An 18,326-nucleotide genomic window follows, 5' to 3' on the forward strand; every position below is an offset into this window, starting at 1 on the left:
TTCTAATAGGGGTGCAGTGGTATCTCATTGTTGCTTTCTTTTTGCATCTCCCTGATGACATATGATAAGGACATTTTCCCAGTATGTGGTTTGTCTTTTTTTCTCTTGACAGTATCTTCCAAAGAACAGAAATTTTTAATTTTAATGAAGTCCAGCTTACAAATTCTTTTTTTCATGGATTGTGTCTTTGGTGTTGCATCTAAAAAGTCATCACCAAAACCTATATTATCCAGATTTTCTCATATGCTATCTTCTAGGAATTTTATAGTATTGCATTTAAGTCTGTGATTCTTTTTTTTTTTTTAAGAGACATGCAAGTCGGGGAGAATAGCAGAGGGGGGGAGAGAGAGAGAATCCCAAGCAGGCTCCACACTCAGCACAGAGGCCAATGAAGGGCTCAATCTCACGACCCCGGGATCATGACCTGAGCCAAAACCAACGGTTGAACACTCAACCGACTGAGCCACCCAGGCACCCCTGTGATCCATTCTGATGTAATCAAATTTTATGCTTATTATGACTGCCCATCTAAAGGCTGAATTCCTGGGGTACCTGGGTGGCTCAGTCAGATAAGCATCCAACTCTTGGTTTCAGCTCAGGTCAGGATCTCGCAGTATCATGAGTTCGAGCCTCACAGTGGGCTCTACACAGACAGTACAGAGCCTGCTTGGGATTCTCTCTCTCTCCCTCTCCCTCTGTCCCTTCCCCACTTATGTTGTCTCTGTCTCTCTCAAAATAAATAAATAAACTTAAAAAAAATAAATAAAGGCTGAATTCCTGAGCCTCTTTTGCTGCTATGCATGGCCACGTGATAAAGTTCTGGCCAACAGAATATGAAGTTATGTGTGCAAATGTTAGTTCTCACCCTTAAAGGGAAAAGCATATTTTCCTTCCCTCCCTCTTGTGTCTTCTTCCATCCTGCTGTCTGGAACATGAATATCATGGCCAGCCACCTTGAACTGTACAGACAAGTACAGAGGAGGGACAGAAAACAAGATAAATGGGGACCTGATCCCTGTACAACCATGTAGAGCAGTGTTGTCATACCAGCCAGGGACTACTACCTAAAAGAAAGAGGGGTGCCTGGGTGGCTCAGTTGGTTAAGCATCTGACTTCAGCTCAGATCATGATCTCACGGTTCGTGTGTTCAAGCCCCATGTCAGGCTCTGTGCTGGCTGCTTGGAGCCTGGAGCCTGCTTTGGATTCTGTGTCTCCCTCTCTCTCTCTGCCCCTCCCCCACTCATGCTTTCTCTCTCTCTCTCTCTCTCTCTCTCTCTCTCTCTCTCTCTCTCAAAAATAAATAAGCATTAAAAAACATTTTTTAAAGAAAGATAAATTCCTATCTTGTCTAAGCCATTGTTAATTTACATTTCTGTCACAGGCAAGAGAAGTTACATCCTAACTAACAGATTGAGTCATGCAAAAAGAGAAATAAAGACATTGGGAGATCAGAGACCATTCTTTTGGTCACTCCTGAGAAAGGGTTTTCATCTGGGGCACCTGGGTGCTCAGTCCGTTGAGCATCCGACTTTGGCTCAGGTCATGACCTCACGGTTAGTGAGTTTGAGCCCCGCATCGGGCTCTGTGCTGACAGCTCAGAGCCTGGAGCCTGCTTTGGATTCTGTGTCTCCCTCTCTCTCTGCCCCTCCCATGCTCATGGTCTGTCTTTCTCTGTCTCTCAATAATAAATAAACATTAAAAAATTTTTTAAATACAGTGGTTGCATATAATTATGTAATATTCATCATCTATTGAAATGCTTATGGGTTCCATTAAATAAATGTATTCATCATTCTTTTGCATTCTTTACCTAAAGATCAGTTATACAGACCTTCTAGACATAGTATAAAATGAGTTTCCTGATTGGACCCTATTTAGCAATGGCAGTAAAGATTCTGGAGGTGAGAATGGGCAAAACCAAGTAAAAAGCTTCCTTATACCTATCCTCACTCTGATTCACATACTCCTCACAAAAGGTTTGCTTTAACCAATTCATGGTATACACTATACTGTGACAGAACTGCATTTGAGGTATTTTAAATGTGTATGCTGAATATTCTGTTTCCCCTCTATCTTATTCCTTCCGTCTTTGTGCCTTGTAATCTTCATGCAATGCATGAGTTGACTCCCTTATGCTCTGACTTCTGCTTGGGTTTGGCCAATCAGAGGCATAAACAGGGGACTGGAGGGTGGGAGAAAAGAGAGATCGGGATATTTATTCCCCCAGCTTCTTCCCTGCCTGGCCACAGTTGGCAAATATCTGTTTTTCTCAGTTGAAGGCCAAGAAGGAAGCACAGAGTGTCCATGTTATACATTTGTATAATTTCTCAGACTGGGGGTTAAGTGTGGTTATGAAGTGCTGACAAACTGGAAGCTACCACCCACCTTAGGCCATGACAATCAGAAATTGAGCCCAGTGTGAAACACTGTTGGGACAGAAGTATAGTGGCATGGCAGCCTCTGCTGCCTCACATTTTAGAACTTACTTGCCGCAACACAGCCAGTAAACCTTGGACTCAACTGGATTGGGAGTGACAAAGTACGAAAAACAAGAAGCCTAAAATCTCAAACTTGACATACGAATCACCTAGAGTACTTGTGGAAGATGTAGATTCCTGAGCAGCGTTTCAGGAAATTCTGATTCACCTTATCTGGAATTTGCCATGGAATCTATAACAAGTTGCCTGGGTAGTTTAGGCCCAGGTAATCAAAGGGGCACAGGTTAAGAAACACTGAATTAGAACTTTGTGGCTGAAAAAAAAAAATCTAATATCCAAGTAGCCAGTGTTCTTTACCTGGGCAACAGAAAGTTAACCTCCAGCTGAATTCCATAATTCCTGCAGGATGTCTTTTATAGCTATAGCAGTTTCCCAAATAATCTGGAGGGGGCGGGTCTTGTTAATCACAGCCTCATTTAATCACAAAATTCAAGAAGCATTTGCTAAAGATGAATGAAATCAAATTCTGCAACTCTTGAAAATTAAAATGATTACAAGAATATGTAACTGAAACTTGTGTTGATACAAATTGCTAACTATAACAACATAAGAGAAGCAATTTCTCAACTGCAAATATAGTTATATTGTTAATTTAAACATAGGTAAAATGAAATCTCTTAGCTAATGCTAAGTCATTAACTGACTTAAAATATTTCTGTTTTGCTCTGTAATTTTCTATGTTAATTTGATATCCACCACTTGATTATATTTACCTTACACTTAAGCAGAGTTATTTAATTCAGCTTGATTATTATATTATGCTTATGAAGAAATGCAACATTCAGTAAAATGTAAAAATAATTTCTTTAAAAAATTTTTTTTAATGTTTATTTCTTTTTGAGAGAGAGCATGCACGTGCATGCAAGCAGGGGAGGAGCAGAGAGAGAGGGAGACACAGAATCTGAAGCAGGCTCCAGGCTCTGAGCTGTCAGCACAGAGCCCGATGCAGGGCTAAACTCATGAACCGCGAGATCATGACCCAAGCTGAAGTCAGATCCTCAACCCAATAAGCCACCCAAGCACCCCAAATGTATAAATATTTTAGAATAAGTTTTCATTATTTGATTATTTTTCTTCCATGCATTAATACATTTTTATAAACATTTGTTGTTTTATTCAGGTTCAAATATTTCTCAACTTGTAACTGTATAAAATGTATTTTAAAAATGGCATTGATATGGGAATGCAAGCTTGTCCAGCCACTCTGAAAAACAGTATGGAGGTTCCTCAAAAAACCAAAAATATAACTACTCTACGACCCAGCAATTGCACTACCAGGCATTTATCCAAGGGATACAGGGATGCTGTTTCAAAGGGACACATGCACCCCAATGTTTATAGCAGCACTATCAACAATAGCCAAAGTATGGAAAGAGCCCAAATGTCCATCAATGGGTGAATGGATAAAGAAGATGCGGTATGGACCATTACTCGGCAATCAAAAAGAATGAAATCTTGCCATTTGCAACCATGTAGATGGAACTGGAGGGTATTATGCTAAGCGAAATTAGTCAGTCAGAGAAAGACAAATATCGTATGACTTCACTCATATGAGGACTTTAAGAGACAAAACAGACGAACATAAGGGAAGGGAAACAAAAATAATATAAAAACAGGGAGGGGGACAAAACAGAAGAGACTCATAAATATGGAGAACAGAGGGTTGCTGGAGGGGGATGGGAGGGGGATGGGCTCAATGGGTAAGGGGCACTGAGGAATCTACTCCTGAAATCATTGTTGCACTATATGCTAACTAATTTGGATGTCAATTTTAAAAAATAAAAAATAAAATTAAAAAAATATTTTTATGGCCTAGTTGGCCTGACAAAATTTTTAAAAACATAAAAAAAAGATTGAAATGATATTGTATGGTGACAGATGTTGATTAGCTTATTGTGGTGAGTATGGAGTAATGTATAGGATTGTTGAATCTACATGTTGCACAACTGACATTGATATAACATTGTAGGTCGAGTATACTTCAGTTAAAAAGAGAAATGTAGGCAAAGCTCCAAGTGGGAAGAAAGGACTACTGAGGTGTGTAACAGCTCTGTTTCTTACATCAAAATTAAGCCCCCTTTTCTCTCATCAAGAGAAAAAGAACCAATTTATATTTTTATAATCAAAATAATAAAGATGTGAAATTTAAAAATGGCCCTGATATAACCACCAAACTAAAAAATTTTGCACTAGATGACAGTGTACATCAATGTAATTATGACTTCTTTAGAATGTATGGTTTAAAGCAATCAAGACTTTTCATAGAGTTCAATTCATCACATGGTATCTATTCAAAGACTCAACCCCAGTAGTCTGAGTCTTTATAATGTCTGTTTAAGGATTTATGGAGCTGAGGGGCGCCTGGGTGGCTCAGTCGGTCGAGCGTCCGACTTCAGCTCAGGTCGTGATCTCACAGTTCGTGGGTTCGAGCCCCACATCAGGCTCTGTGCTGACCGCTTACTCAGGGCCTGGAGCCTGCTTCAGATTCTGTGTCTCCTTCTCTCTGCCCCTCCCCTGCTCACGCTTTGTCTCACTCTGTTTCTCAAAAATAAATAAATGTAAAAAAATTTTTTTTTAAAAAAGGATTTATGGAGCTGAAATCCTGGTAACTCCAATAATTACCATTTACTTACAATCTACTATGTGTCACGCACCTTACTGGGTGCCTCACAGATGTGATTTCATTTGAAACCCACGAGAAGACCATGAACTTGGTATAATTATCCAAAATGTTAGGTAAGGAAATTGAAGCTCAAGAAGTGAAATGACTCACCCAATTTTTCACTGCAGGCAAGGAGGCAAAGCCAGAATTTCAAGTCACTATTGCAAACTCTACCTCTTTACACCCTGCCATGATGGCTTGATGGAATATTAAAATATATTTGTTGAACACCTGTTCTGTGTAAGACCTTGTACCCAACTTCAAAGAGGACTCAGGATGAATGAACACAATCCTAACCCTCAAAAAACAAATTTCAATCTAACTGAGGTAGAAGATAAAAATAAAAGATGTACAGGAGCACCTGGGCGCTCAGTCAGTGGGACACCCGACTTCAACTCAGGTTATGATCTCACAGCTAGTGACTTTGAGCCCCGCATCAGACTCTCCGCTCTCAATGTGGAGCTCACTTCGGATCCTCTCTCTCCCTCTCTCTCTGCCCTTCCCCTGCTTGCATTCTTTCTCTCTCTCTAAAAAGTTAATACAAATTAAGAAAAAAGATGTGCATAGTTTTATTAGTCACAAAAATATAGGTAAATTGTGCTTTTTATTAAAGTTTTTAGTCCAAAATGGGAGATGCTCATCATAAATTATATTACAATAGATCTACAATATTTGTCTTATCATGTGTTCCTTCACAAGCTAAATCTCAGATAAGAAATCTCATTAAAGGGTTTATTTGGCGAAATGGACCTCATCAAAATTAAAAACTTCTCCTATGTGAAAGAGCTGTTAAGAGGACAAAAAGACAAGGTGCAGACTGTAACAAGATATTTGAAAGCCACATGTCTGACAAACAACCAGTATGTATAATATACAAAGAGCACTAAAAACTCCACAGTGAAAAAATAAATAATTCAATGAGAAGACAGGCAAAAGGTATACAGAGACATTTCAGTGAAGAGGATATAGAGATGATGAATAAGCACATGAAAATATGTTCAATATCATTATCCAACAGGGAAAAGCAAACTGAACCTACATTGAAATATCACTTCACACCTATCAGAATGGCTAAAATATAAAATAAGGACAGCACTAAGTGCTGACTAGCATGACAAGGAACTTGATCACCCATATATTGCTGGTGGAAATGTAAAATGATACAGCCACTCTGGAAAAATTAGATGGATTGTTTTAAAACTAAACATATAAATATCATATGACTCAGTGACTGCAAACCTGTGTATGTATTTATCCCAGAGGAATGAAAATTCTGTTCATGCAAAAACCTGTAGGTGAATGTTCATAGAAGCTTTCTTTGTAAAAGCCAAAACCTGGAAACAGCCCAGATGCCTCTATACGGGTGAATCATTAAACAAACTGGTACATACATATGTGATACCACTCATTTGCTTGCTTCGATCCTCTCTCTTTTGAAATGTCTATTTTTAATCAGGTTATCCTTAATTAAACCGTGAGCCACTAGCAGACTACCTATACGAAACTCTGTTTGGCAAAACTAATGAAAGGTTTGTAGAAAATAGATCAAAAGCAGATGAAATCTTGTTTTAAAATGTTTACTTATACTATCATTCCACCGTCGCATTGAACTCCTCCAAGTGTTCTCTTCATTTCAAATTTTATTGCAACACAACCAACTTCATGACCGACCATGGGAATCCAGGAAAAAGGCATTTTATTTTTTGTAAGTTAATAGTCCTTTTACTGGGGGAAAAAGACCAGGATTTACAACTTGGAATGGATATAAATTATAATTTCTTGAACAGCAATGTTGATGGTTGTGCTGAAGTCCACAGCTACAGCCCAGCCTGCTGGCTCCAACCCATGGCTCAGAAGATTTTAAAAACAGAGTCCAAAGACGTTCCCTTGGTAAAGGTTTCTTTTGAAACATTTGTACGAATCGTGACAGCCTGACACCCCCGTTTCGTGCCAATACAACACGGACAACACCAAACCAACACACGCGGCATGCCGCAGGGATGTGTGTCCCCACCATCACAGGTGGGCGCATGGAAGTACCAGAGGGCCAGCCAGCTCAGTGGGGCTGCGCTTAGACATCCTATCCTTCACCCGTTTTTCTGCACAGCGTCCTGAGGTAAGCCAATTTTAAAGGTTTGTTTTCAGTAAACCAGGTTCGACAATTTATACTAACAAACTGAACCGGAACACATTTTGAATAGGTTTCAAATTTGATTTTTCATTTTTCGTTTTTAAGACAAAAGCCTGACAGTGCTCAATTGTCAAGCTACATTCATGAAAAACTGGCCATTAGCAAATGGGCACGCAAGGAGTCCACTAAGTGCTTTCCTATCATTAAGGGAGTACAAGCGTTTATATAGTAACACTGACATGTAGCTTGATCTTCAGGAGGCAGGACCACCAACGCATATGTGTGGATTTTGCGTGTGTGGACAGAAGGTACTTTCGACATTCAGTTTTGCTTTATAGAAAGAGAAAGAGTAGATGAACGGTTTGTTCTGTTTTGTTTTTTTGCTTTTGTTTTTGTTTTTGTTTTTTTTTTTTGCAAGAGGTAAGTAAAATATTCAATATGACTCTTCTACAGAGGGGAAAAGGAGCTGAAAGTAGGTCTTCATTTTGCAGTCATCATCTGTATGAATTCTTCATAGTGGACTTACCCATCTCCATCAATATCTACTTCTCTGATCATTTATTTCTTCATCTGTTAGTGTTTCTCCTAAGTTTGTCATGACACGACATAGTTCTGCCACACTGATATAACCATTCCCATCCTTGTAAAAAAAAACTCGGAACACTTCGCAAATTTCTTCTTCACTGCTCGTATCTTTCGTTTTTCTAGCCATCGCAGTCAAAAATTCTGCGAAGTCAATGGTGCCATTAGCATCAGCATCCACCTCATCATTGATCATCTCCTGCAATTTGGCTCCTGCTGGGTTCTGACTCCATGACCTCATGACAATTCTACGTTCCTTTGTTGTGATGGTGCCATTACCATCTTTGTCAAGTAGGGAGAAGGCTCCCTTGAACTCGGCAATCTGTTCTTCGGTCACCTCGTCAGCCATGGTGCTAGCGAAGGGAGGACGAGCAGAGGGAGCGAGGGTGGCTGCACCAGAGCAGGGGCTGTGATGGCAGGTGTGGCTCTACGGCAGCCACTACTGCTGCAGCTAAGGCGGTGTGCACTGCATGCTGGGCCCCTGCCGCTGCCCCACTCCAGGGACAGGTCATTTAAAAGCATACAAACTTCGTAACACTAGGAGAAATAGTCCATACACGACCCACGATTTTCTGCAAAATTTTATCAATAGCCACCAGAAACCAGGCTTGGAATTAATGTTTTCTTGCCACTTGAAAAGACTATTAGGAAAAGAAGTTTTATCTGCCTTTTCTTTGACAGATTTAAACTCAACTGTGTTTTACCCTCTCCAAAGGAAGCAGCATTTCAGATTCAATTTTTACTTTCCAGAATTGTTTTTCTAATTTTAGAAAAGTTAGCATTTTGGGGTGTCTGGCTGGCTCAGCTGGCAGAACATGCAACTCTTGATCCTAGGATTTTAAGTTCTAGCCCCATGTTGGGTATAGGTTTTACTCAGAAAAGTAAATAAATAAAATCTTAAAAAAGAAAGAAAGAAGGAAAAGTGATCATTTTATAAACAACACAGTCACTGTAAAGGTATAAAACAACCATTTGCTACCATCTAGTGGAACTATTAAGTTTTGCACAGAAACATTTTTTGCTTTACCATAATCATTCTACTTCATTACCTTTATCTGATTCTCCTTGGTTACACAGAATTATGGTTGTAAAAGTAAAATTTCTTGGTATCTGACCCAAAATTCTTAAAATATAAAGATCACGTGTAAGGGACAAGATACAGAAGAAAAGTCTGCTGAAGACACATTATTGCACTTTTTCCCATTTAAAATAAAATGATTTTGATGGTCATCCATAAACTGATCAGAGGAAAAGGTCGTGAACCATACTCCACCTACATTTATGCTGAGAAGACTTGATTTTCACGCAAATCGGCACCGTATCCTCATTTCCAGCTTGCTCCTATCCTACATACTATGTCATTTTATTGCCAGACTTTGTCTCCAGTGTGCTTTTGTCATGCAAAGCATGTCAAATATGTATGGTCATATTAATTACATTCTTCTTGAACATGACAAAGTAGTTCTGGGAAACCAAATTACAAATGTCCCACATGGTCATTGATGGGAAGACAATGTAGAGCAAACACTATGTTCCACAGCACTGATTATGTTGCTTTGCCTACAGGACAGCTATTCCAGAATACAGGAGGGCTTTATCAGTATCCCTTCCTATGCTCTCAGTAGTCACAATTGTAAAGATGAGCCTCCGACCTAAAACATACATGATTCTCTGCCTGTTATCTTTCTTAGATACCTCAGTTATCTTAAGGTTTCCTTCAGCATGTTTGCATTCTACAAGAACATTATACCGGAGAAGTGTATGTATTGTGAAATGAGTATTTAGTCATATTTCTGACACAGGATTTATTCTCCCAGTCATCACGGTCCCCTTGAGTCTGGCTACAGAATATTACGTGGCATCTACCACATCATGGGAGTCAGGCAAAGGTTTATACTGATAAGACAGACTCCCAAAGACATTTTCACAAGGATTATTTACATTCCAATACTACAAAAATCATTTTTTGGAGTCCTCCTCCATGTCAATCCTCCCATCCCCAGGAAACACACCAAAAAAATTTCAAGAGACGGCCCTGGTGCCATCTTGACCAGAGAGCCATATCCCCTTTCGTGCTCTGCAATGAACATTACTTCCAAAGAGCTTTGAACTGAACTCACAATAACCCAAGTAGTATAAAGTTTAAATTTCCATTGAAATAACTGGAATATTTATGGGGTGCCTGGGTGGCTCAGTTGGTTGAGAGCCCGACTTCGGCTCAGGTCATGATCTCACAGGTTCGTGGGTTCGAGCCCACATGGGGCTCTGTGCTGACAGCTCAAAGCCTGGAGCCTGCTTCAGATTCTGTGTCTCCCTCTCTCTCTGCCCCTCCCCTGCTCATGCTGTCTCTCTCAAAAATAAATAAATATTTTAAAATTTTTAAATAACTGGGATATTTAAAGTTATTAGTCAAGGACAACAGAAAGAAGAAAAAATACAAGGAAGCCACTACTGTAATGAGATGATCCTTCAGACTAGTCTGTCCTTGAGGACATGATGTCACCTAATAGAAAGGGAGTAGCTCCAGTAATTCTCTACTCTAATACACCCCAAAATTGATTAGAATACTATTGGGGAAGTAACCTTTACATGATCTATTGCCCCCCACCCCAGGATTGTCTGCTAAGTGTCCTGGCCCTGGAACATTCCCCTAAAAACGTTGGGTACTGAGGTATCACTTGGCCCCAGATTATTCCCAGTAAGAAAACTTTTCCCTGAAGGATTCTCCCCTGCCCTGGGGAAACTGTGAACTTGTTTGTATTCCTTAAGTATGTGTCATATGGCACCTGGCCTTCCCCATCAGTGTATCTGCTCCCTCTGCTCCCACCAGCAGCAAAGGAATGGAGGTCTTCAATTGCAGCACAAGAGTGATGTGTACAGTCCATCACCCTGCATCAGTTATGAGGAGGGACCCGCTAGCCATGGGAGACTGGCACACATTACAGATGCTGATCATGTGTCTCTTCCCCTTTCCATGAGTAAAGCACTATTCTAACCAAGTGTCTTGTGTGTTAAGTCCTACTTGGTAACTCACAACCCATCGAAGATGCAGTGGGCCAAGGTCCGTGCGCTCCTTCTTCTCGTGGTTGGCATTGTTACGATCTCTGCCATCTTCCACACAATGGCCCTCCTTGGTTGGGACTGGTAGCTGGATCTTCGTACTCAACAAACACTAAGCCTCTACATGAGGAATAATAAAGCTACCTGAGCAAGAGAAGCCTAGTTATTTATCAACATTCATTACTTCCCTTCTTATACACAACTGGAAGTTTTACCTGAGCAAACAGCCAGGACTCCAGTTACACGCCTCAGCCCCTTCTCCTTGCACCTCCTCCTATGGGCTAGACATGGTGGTGAGCAATCTCTGACCATGTAAAGGCAGGAAACACTCCAAGATGCCAAAGTAATGAGACAGCAGCACAACAACCAGCCTAAAAAATAACCAAAATTCCCACCCAGAATCGTACGTAAGACTGGAATGAACAAGAGATGTTGGAGGACAATAGCCAAATTATGGAAGCAGTCCAAATGTCTATCGACTGATGAATGAATAAAGAAGATGTGGTATATATACAAAATGGAAAATTACTCAGCCATAAAAAAGAACAAAATCTGGCCATTTGCAACGGCACAGATGGAGCTAGATAGAGAGTATGATGCTAAGCAGAATAAGTCAATCAGAGAAAGACAAATCCATATGATTTCATTCATAATGTGCAATTTAAGAAACAAAACAAACACGTTGGGGGAGAGAGACAAACCAAGAAATGGACTCTTAACTATAGAGAACAAACCAATGGTTACCAAAGGGGAGGCGGGTAGAGGAAATAGGGGATGGGGATTAAGGAGTGTGCTTGTCGTGATAAGCACTAGGTGTTGTATGGAAGTGCTGAATCGCTGAACTCAAAACTAACATTACACTGTATGTTGGTTAACTAAGTGGAATTTCAATAAAACCTTGGAAGAAAAAAAAGACGCTAGAGCAGGGAGCCAGAAGAAAAGTGAGAGCTCTAGAGAGAAAATATGGGTTGGAGACATCATCTTCACACTGGTAAGATTTGGCAAAGAAGGGACCAGAGACAAGGAGGAGTTTAAAGACAGGTCCTTGGAAACCACTAAAACTTCGAGGATAGCAAGAGAAAGACAAGACAAAGAAGGAACAGAGAAATAGGATGAAAAGCCGGAGCACAAAAATCATAGGATAAACTCAACAAAAATGACAATAACAAAAAACAATTAAAAATGGACAAAGGACTTGAACAGGTATTTCTTCTGAGAAAGTATACGACAACAACAAAAAAAAAATAATAAGCACATGAAAGATGCTCAACATCACTAATCATTAGGGAGATGCAAATCAAAAATACACTAAGATACCACTTTATACCCATTAAGATGGCTACTACCAAAAAACCCCAGAAAATAACAAGTATTGGTTAGAATGTAGAGAAACTGAACTCTTACGCACTGTTGGTGGGAAGGTGAAATGGTACCTACCACTGCTGTGAAAAACAGTATGGCATTTCTTCAGAAAAACTTTAAAAAAAATTGCTGCATGATTCGGCAATTCCATCTCTGAGTATATACATCCAAAATAAATGAAAGCAGGGTCTAAAAGAGATGTATCTGCACACCCATGTCTATAGTAGCGTTACTCACAACAGCTAAAATGTAAAAGCAACCCAAGTGTCCATGGACAGATGAATGGATAAGCAAAACACGACAGAAACAAAAACTAGAACGGTGGTTTCCAGGGGGTGGGAGGAAGGGGAGATGAGGAGTTCTTGTTTAATGGGTATAGAGTTTCAGTTTCTTGTTTTGTTTTTTGGGTTTTTTTTTTTAAGTTTATTTCTTTTGAGAGAGAGAGAGAGAGAGAGTGAGAGAGAGAGAGCGCGAGGGCGGGCCAGAGAGAGAGGGAGAAAGAAAATCCCAAGCAGGCTCCAGCTGTCAGCACAGAGGCCAACTCAGGGCTCGAATACAGGAATCCTGAGACGTGACCTGAGCTGCAATCAACAGTCGAACGCTCACCCAACCAAGCCACCCAGGTGCTCCTAGAGTTTCAGTTTTATGAGATGAAAGTGTCCCGGAGACGGATGGTAGCGCTGGTAGCACAATAATGTGAATGTATTGAATAGTACACTTGAAAATTATTAAGATGGTACATTTTGGTTCGCTGCCTCTCCCACGCTCCGGCGCGGACCCCGAGGAGGCGGCGCCGGGCTCCGCCGCCTCGGTCCCGGGCCCGGGCCCGACGCCCGCGGTCTCGGCCCCCCGCAGAGCTGCCCGCCGGCACCGCTGCGGAGAACAAGGCCTACCCTGCGGGGACGGCTGGGGGACCTGGGGCTGAAGCTGCGGCAGGGGGCATGGGACCCGTGGCGGCACGGGCCTGGGAGCCGACCGAGCGGCGCGGGGCGGCTCCGGTGTCTGTCGGCGGGCGGCGCGGCGCCCCCAGAGGGGGCCACGTCTAAAGGGGTTTACGTGCTGTAACGGGGTTTACGCGCGGCCAACGGAGCCGTGAGGCCGGTGGTGTCCGGCACGCCTATGGTGGACTTCCTGATGCAGCTGGAGGATTACACGCCTACGATCCCAGATGCAGTGACTGGTTACTACCTGAACCGCGCTGGCTTTGAGGCCTCGGACCCACGCATAATTCGGCTCATCTCCCTAGCTGCCCAGAAATTCATCTCAGATACTGCCAGCGATGCCCTACAGCACTGCAAAATGAAGGGCACAGCTTCTGGCAGCTCCCAAAGCAAGAGCAAGGACCGCAAGTACACTCTAACCATGGAGGACTCGACCCCTGCCCTCAGCGAGTATGGTGGCATCAGTGTGAAGAAGCCGCACTACTTCACCTGAGCCACCCAACCTAAATGTACTTGTCTGTCCCCTTGTCCCCACACCAGCCTGCTTTCATAATAAACTTACTGTGACAGGCAAAAACATCAGCAAAAGCCAGGGGCCCCTGGGTGGCTCAGTTGGTTGAGCGTCTGACTTCGGCTCAGGTCATGATCTCATGGTTTGTGAGTTCGAGCCCCGTTTCGGGCTCTGTGCTGACAGCTCAGAGCCTGGAGCCTGCTTTGGATTCTGTGTCTCCCTCTCTCTCTGCCTCTCCCTCATTTATTCTGTCTTTATCTCTCAAAAATACATATGATGTAAAAAAATTAAAAATTTTTTAAAAAATAAAAGAGTTTAGTTGAAGAAATATAGAATTCTTTCATCAGAGTGGTCAGTATGGTAGTCATACTCTCTACCATCAAGAGTCTGGCCCACCCAATCCCAAAATACATAATTAAATGTTCTATTTAAATGAAAGCCAGCCTTCTGGGGGAACTGCTACACTAAAACCCAAACTAACTTTCTTAATCATGTGCTCCACTGGGAGTTGAACATCAATAATGTATTCCTCTTTTCCCGTATATTCCTTAAGAATCCAAGCCATCCTCCGATGGTAGCTCCCACCTGGCTATTAAACAGAGAATAAACACTCCAGGAAACATCCTAGGAAGCTGCCCAAGCTGTATACTTCATCCTGTAAAGCAAGCACCATTGTTACAGTATCCAACCATGAAGCAAAGTCGGAGAGTCCTCATACAGAATTCCGACTTGGGAGTGAACTGCACTTCCACTATCTGCAGAAGAAAAGGCTACTATCAACGATGCCCACATGCAGAAACTATGATGGTAAGTGGTCTGAGATTGTATCCAAATTAAATCACTCAAGAGGAGCCCTTAGAAAGAAAAGAGGATGCACAACAGCGGGGTGGGTCACAAAATCCTAGGGGCCAGGGACTGTCTCTCAACCAGTCCCAGCAAATGCACATTCCTAAAAGTGTGCATCGAATAGAATGAAGACAAGCTCTCTCAAGGGAAAGACTTGGCAGAAGATCTATTATGGGTTTAATTGTGCTCCCCCGCCAAAACTCATATTTGCAGTCCTAGCACCCAATTCCTCCCGGAATGTGCTCTTATTTTAAAAAGGGTTTTACAGGGGCGCCTGGGTGGCGCAGTCGGTTAAGCGTCCGACTTCAGCCAGGTCACCATCTCACGGTCCGTGAGTTCGAGCCCTGCGTCAGGCTCTGGGCTGATGGCTCGGAGCCTGGAGCCTGTTTCGGATTCTGTGTCTCCCTCTCTCTCTGCCCTTCCCCCGTTCATGCTCTGTCTCTCTGTCCCAAAAATAAACAAACGTTGAAAAAAAAAATTTTTTAAAAAGGGTTTTACAGAGGTAATCAAGTTAGAATAATATCATTAGAGTGGCCCTAAACTAATATGACCAGTGTCCTTATGAGAACAGAAAATGTGGAAAGAGATACACATGCATGGAAAACACTACGTGAAAATGTAGAAGGCAATCTACAAGCCACGGAGAAAGGCCTGGAACAGACCCTCCTGCTTCATTCGTTTCCCATATAACCAACAATGTCAACAATTTCATTTTTTACTTTGAGGCCCACATGTGTGATACAGTAAGGTTTTGTTGTTAAAGCCACCCAGTTTTGGTTACTTTCTAAGGCAACGCTAGCAAATTAAAACACTCTCCAAAGGCGAAGACAATTTGTGTCAAATACACTCATATTCTATTTTTTTTAAGTTTATTTATTTTGAGAGAGCATGAGCATGGGGAGGGGCAGAGTGAGACGGAGAGAGAGTCCCAAGCAGGCCCTGCACTGTCAGCACAGAGCCCAATACAGGGTTCAAACCCACGAACCACAAGATTGTGACCTGAGCCTAAATCAAGAGTCCAACACTTAACCCACTGAGCCACCCAGGCACCCCAAATACACTCATATTCTGAAGTGAAGTGCTGGCCACATGGCAAACAAATGATACCAAACAGGTCTGCCAATAGTACTCCATTAAACTACCAAAGAGATATAAAAGAATTAACATAGAGGAAAAAGAGAAAGAATTTTTAGAGAATTCTGTCAGTGTGCTGGGTATTTTCTAAACACTCATAAGGGCAGGCTAAGTACTGTTTCTCCCTTGCTGTGAATCACTGACCAGGAGCTTCGGAAAACAATGACTGACGCTTGTGAAGGTTGAGGGATACAGGAACAACTGTGTGACTCACACATGTATCATCAAGAAGTGAAGGCTTGAGGTGCCCCTGGAGAAAGGAAGTAAGCGTCTACCTTGTGAAAGAACAGCAGTTCCAAAGAAAGATACTGATTTCCTAGGTTGACAGGTTGTTCTGGAAAAAGAGAAGCCTGAGAATTCTTTCACAGGGAAGCCACCCAAGAGGACCGCCTAGTAAAGAAGAAAGTCAACAACAGAAGTGATGGTCATAGCAGGCCTAGGGATTGAGGTGAGGGTCTAAGAGTCAGAGAAAGGTCAGTGCATGTGACAGGGCATAAAGTCTGAGGTCCCTGAAGAAAAATGAAAATATTTCCTGAAAGCATCACATCATGGCATCGTCCACATCTCAGAGCCTATCACCACATTACAACTTTGCCAACATGTCATTTCTCTTGTCTCTCTGGGGAACACATTAGGGGGAAAAGGACGAGAAACTGGAGAATAGATAGACTGAGAACAGAAAGACAAAAAGTATTTGCCTATTACTGACTCCGAACAGAAAGACAAAAAGTATTTGCCTATTACTGACTCCATACTCATATATACATATCACCTGCAGGATTCCAGTCTGTGAACAGGTCCCATCTGGGACTGAAAAATATTCCCCAACGTTCAGGAATTGAGGCAAACCTGGATTAACACCCTGGAATAGATTTCTTACCAAAGGGAAGTGGCAACAGAACATTTATCTATATAAGAACAACAAAAAAAAACTTTGGAACCCTGCTGGGCTTTCCTCCAAGACATGGTAAGAAGTCCCCAAGTCGGTTTTTGGGGAAAAGAGCACAAATAAAGTTACTTTCTTTCTGAACTCATTAACATAAGCTCAACACTAATGCAAACAAAGTGATCAAATTCAATTCTGCCTATGTTCTAATGTAACGCGACCATACAGAAATCGGAGTGAGAACTGTGGGAGAACCAAGCACGCCTGCATTACTGGATAGCACAAGGCAGGGCATTCAGACACACTGTGACTTCTTGGCTACCCCAAAACATATACTTTTATTATTTTTAAAGGCACTTTCAAAAACACAAAAGAAAAGACATTCTCTGAGATAACGCCCTACTTAAAAGACCCCTTATTTATTTATTTCAACCAGCTTTTAAATATATTTATTGATGGCACAAAAACAGACACATAGACCAATTGAATAGAATAGAAACCCCAGAACTAGACCCACAAACATATGGCCAACTAATCTTTGACAAAGCAGGAAAGAATATCCAATGGAAAAAAGACAGTCTCTTTAACAAATGGTGCTGGGAGAACTGGACAGCAACATGCAGAAGGTTGAAACTAGACCACTTTCTCACACCATTCACAAAAATAAACTCAAAATGGATAAAGGACCTGAATGTGAGACAGGAAACCATCAAAACCCTAGAGGAGAAAGCAGGAAAAGACCTCTCTGACCTCAGCCGTAGCAATTTCTTACTTGACACATCCCCAAAGGCAAGGGAATTAAAAGCAAAAATGAATTACTGGGACCTTATGAAGATAAAAAGCTTCTGCACAGCAAAGGAAACAACCAACAAAACTAAAAAGCAACCAACGGAATGGGAAAAGATATTTGCAAATGACATATCGGACAAAGGGCTAGTCTCCAAAATCTATAAAGAGCTCACCAAACTCCACACCCAAAAAACAAATAACCCAGTGAAGAAACGGGCAGAAAACATGAATAGACGCTTCTCTAAAGAAGACATCCGGAGGGCCAACAGGCACATGAAAAGATGCTCAACATCGCTCCTCATCAGGGAAATACAAATTAAAACCACACTCAGATATCACCTCACGCCAGTCAGAGTGGCCACAATGAACACATCAGGAGACTATAGATGCTGGAGAGGATGTGGAGAAACGGGAACCCTCTTGCACTGTTGGTGGGAATGCAAATTGGTGCAGCCGCTCTGGAAAACAGTGCGGAGGTTCCTCAAAAAATTAAAAATAGAGCTACCCTATGACCCAGCAATAGCACTGCTAGGAATTTACCCAAGGGATACAGGAGTACTGATGCATAGGGGCACCTGTACCCCAATGTTTCTAGCAGCACTCTCAACAATAGACAAATGATGGAAAGAGCATAAATGTCCATCAACTGATGAATGGATAAAGAAATTGTGGTTTATATACACAATGGAGTACTACGTGGCAATGAGAAGGAATGAAATATAGCCCTTTGTAGCAACGTGGATGGAACTGGACAGTGTTATGCTAAGTGAAATAAGCCATACAGAGAAAGACAGATACCATATGGTTTCACTCTTATGTGGATCCTGAGAAACTTAACAGAAACCCATGGGGGAGGGGAAGGAAAAAAAAAAGAGGTTAGAGTGGGAGAGAGGCAAAGCATAAGAGACTCTTAAAAACTGAGAA

The 18,326-nt window shown here is 41.8% G+C and overlaps 2 protein-coding genes across 2 annotated transcripts; one reads left to right on the forward strand and one right to left on the reverse strand.

Annotated features, from left to right (window-relative positions):
* Positions 1-5,011: 5,011 nt before the first annotated feature.
* Positions 5,012-10,092, reverse strand: LOC101097703 (calmodulin-alpha-like). Its single transcript, XM_045050629.1, has one exon. It carries the CDS (start codon positions 8,220-8,222, stop codon positions 7,827-7,829), a length of 396 nt encoding a protein of 131 aa, XP_044906564.1. The 5' UTR covers positions 8,223-10,092; the 3' UTR covers positions 5,012-7,826.
* A 2,936-nt stretch (positions 10,093-13,028) lies between these two features.
* LOC101092829 (transcription initiation factor TFIID subunit 10) lies at positions 13,029-13,813 on the forward strand. Its single transcript, XM_011291653.4, is given in 3 exon segments — positions 13,029-13,142; positions 13,144-13,296; positions 13,298-13,813. Coding segments are annotated over 3 exon segments (699 nt in total). The 3' UTR covers positions 13,730-13,813.
* Positions 13,814-18,326: the final 4,513 nt, after the last annotated feature.

Source organism: Felis catus, chromosome X (assembly GCF_018350175.1).
Source record: "Felis catus isolate Fca126 chromosome X, F.catus_Fca126_mat1.0, whole genome shotgun sequence".
Classification (NCBI taxonomy): Eukaryota; Metazoa; Chordata; class Mammalia; order Carnivora; family Felidae; genus Felis; species Felis catus.

Excerpts from the sequence above, each read along its gene's own strand:
- LOC101097703 (XM_045050629.1), bottom strand. The coding sequence starts at position 8,222 with ATGGCTGACGAGGTGACCGAAGAACAGATTGCCGAGTTCAAGGGAGCC.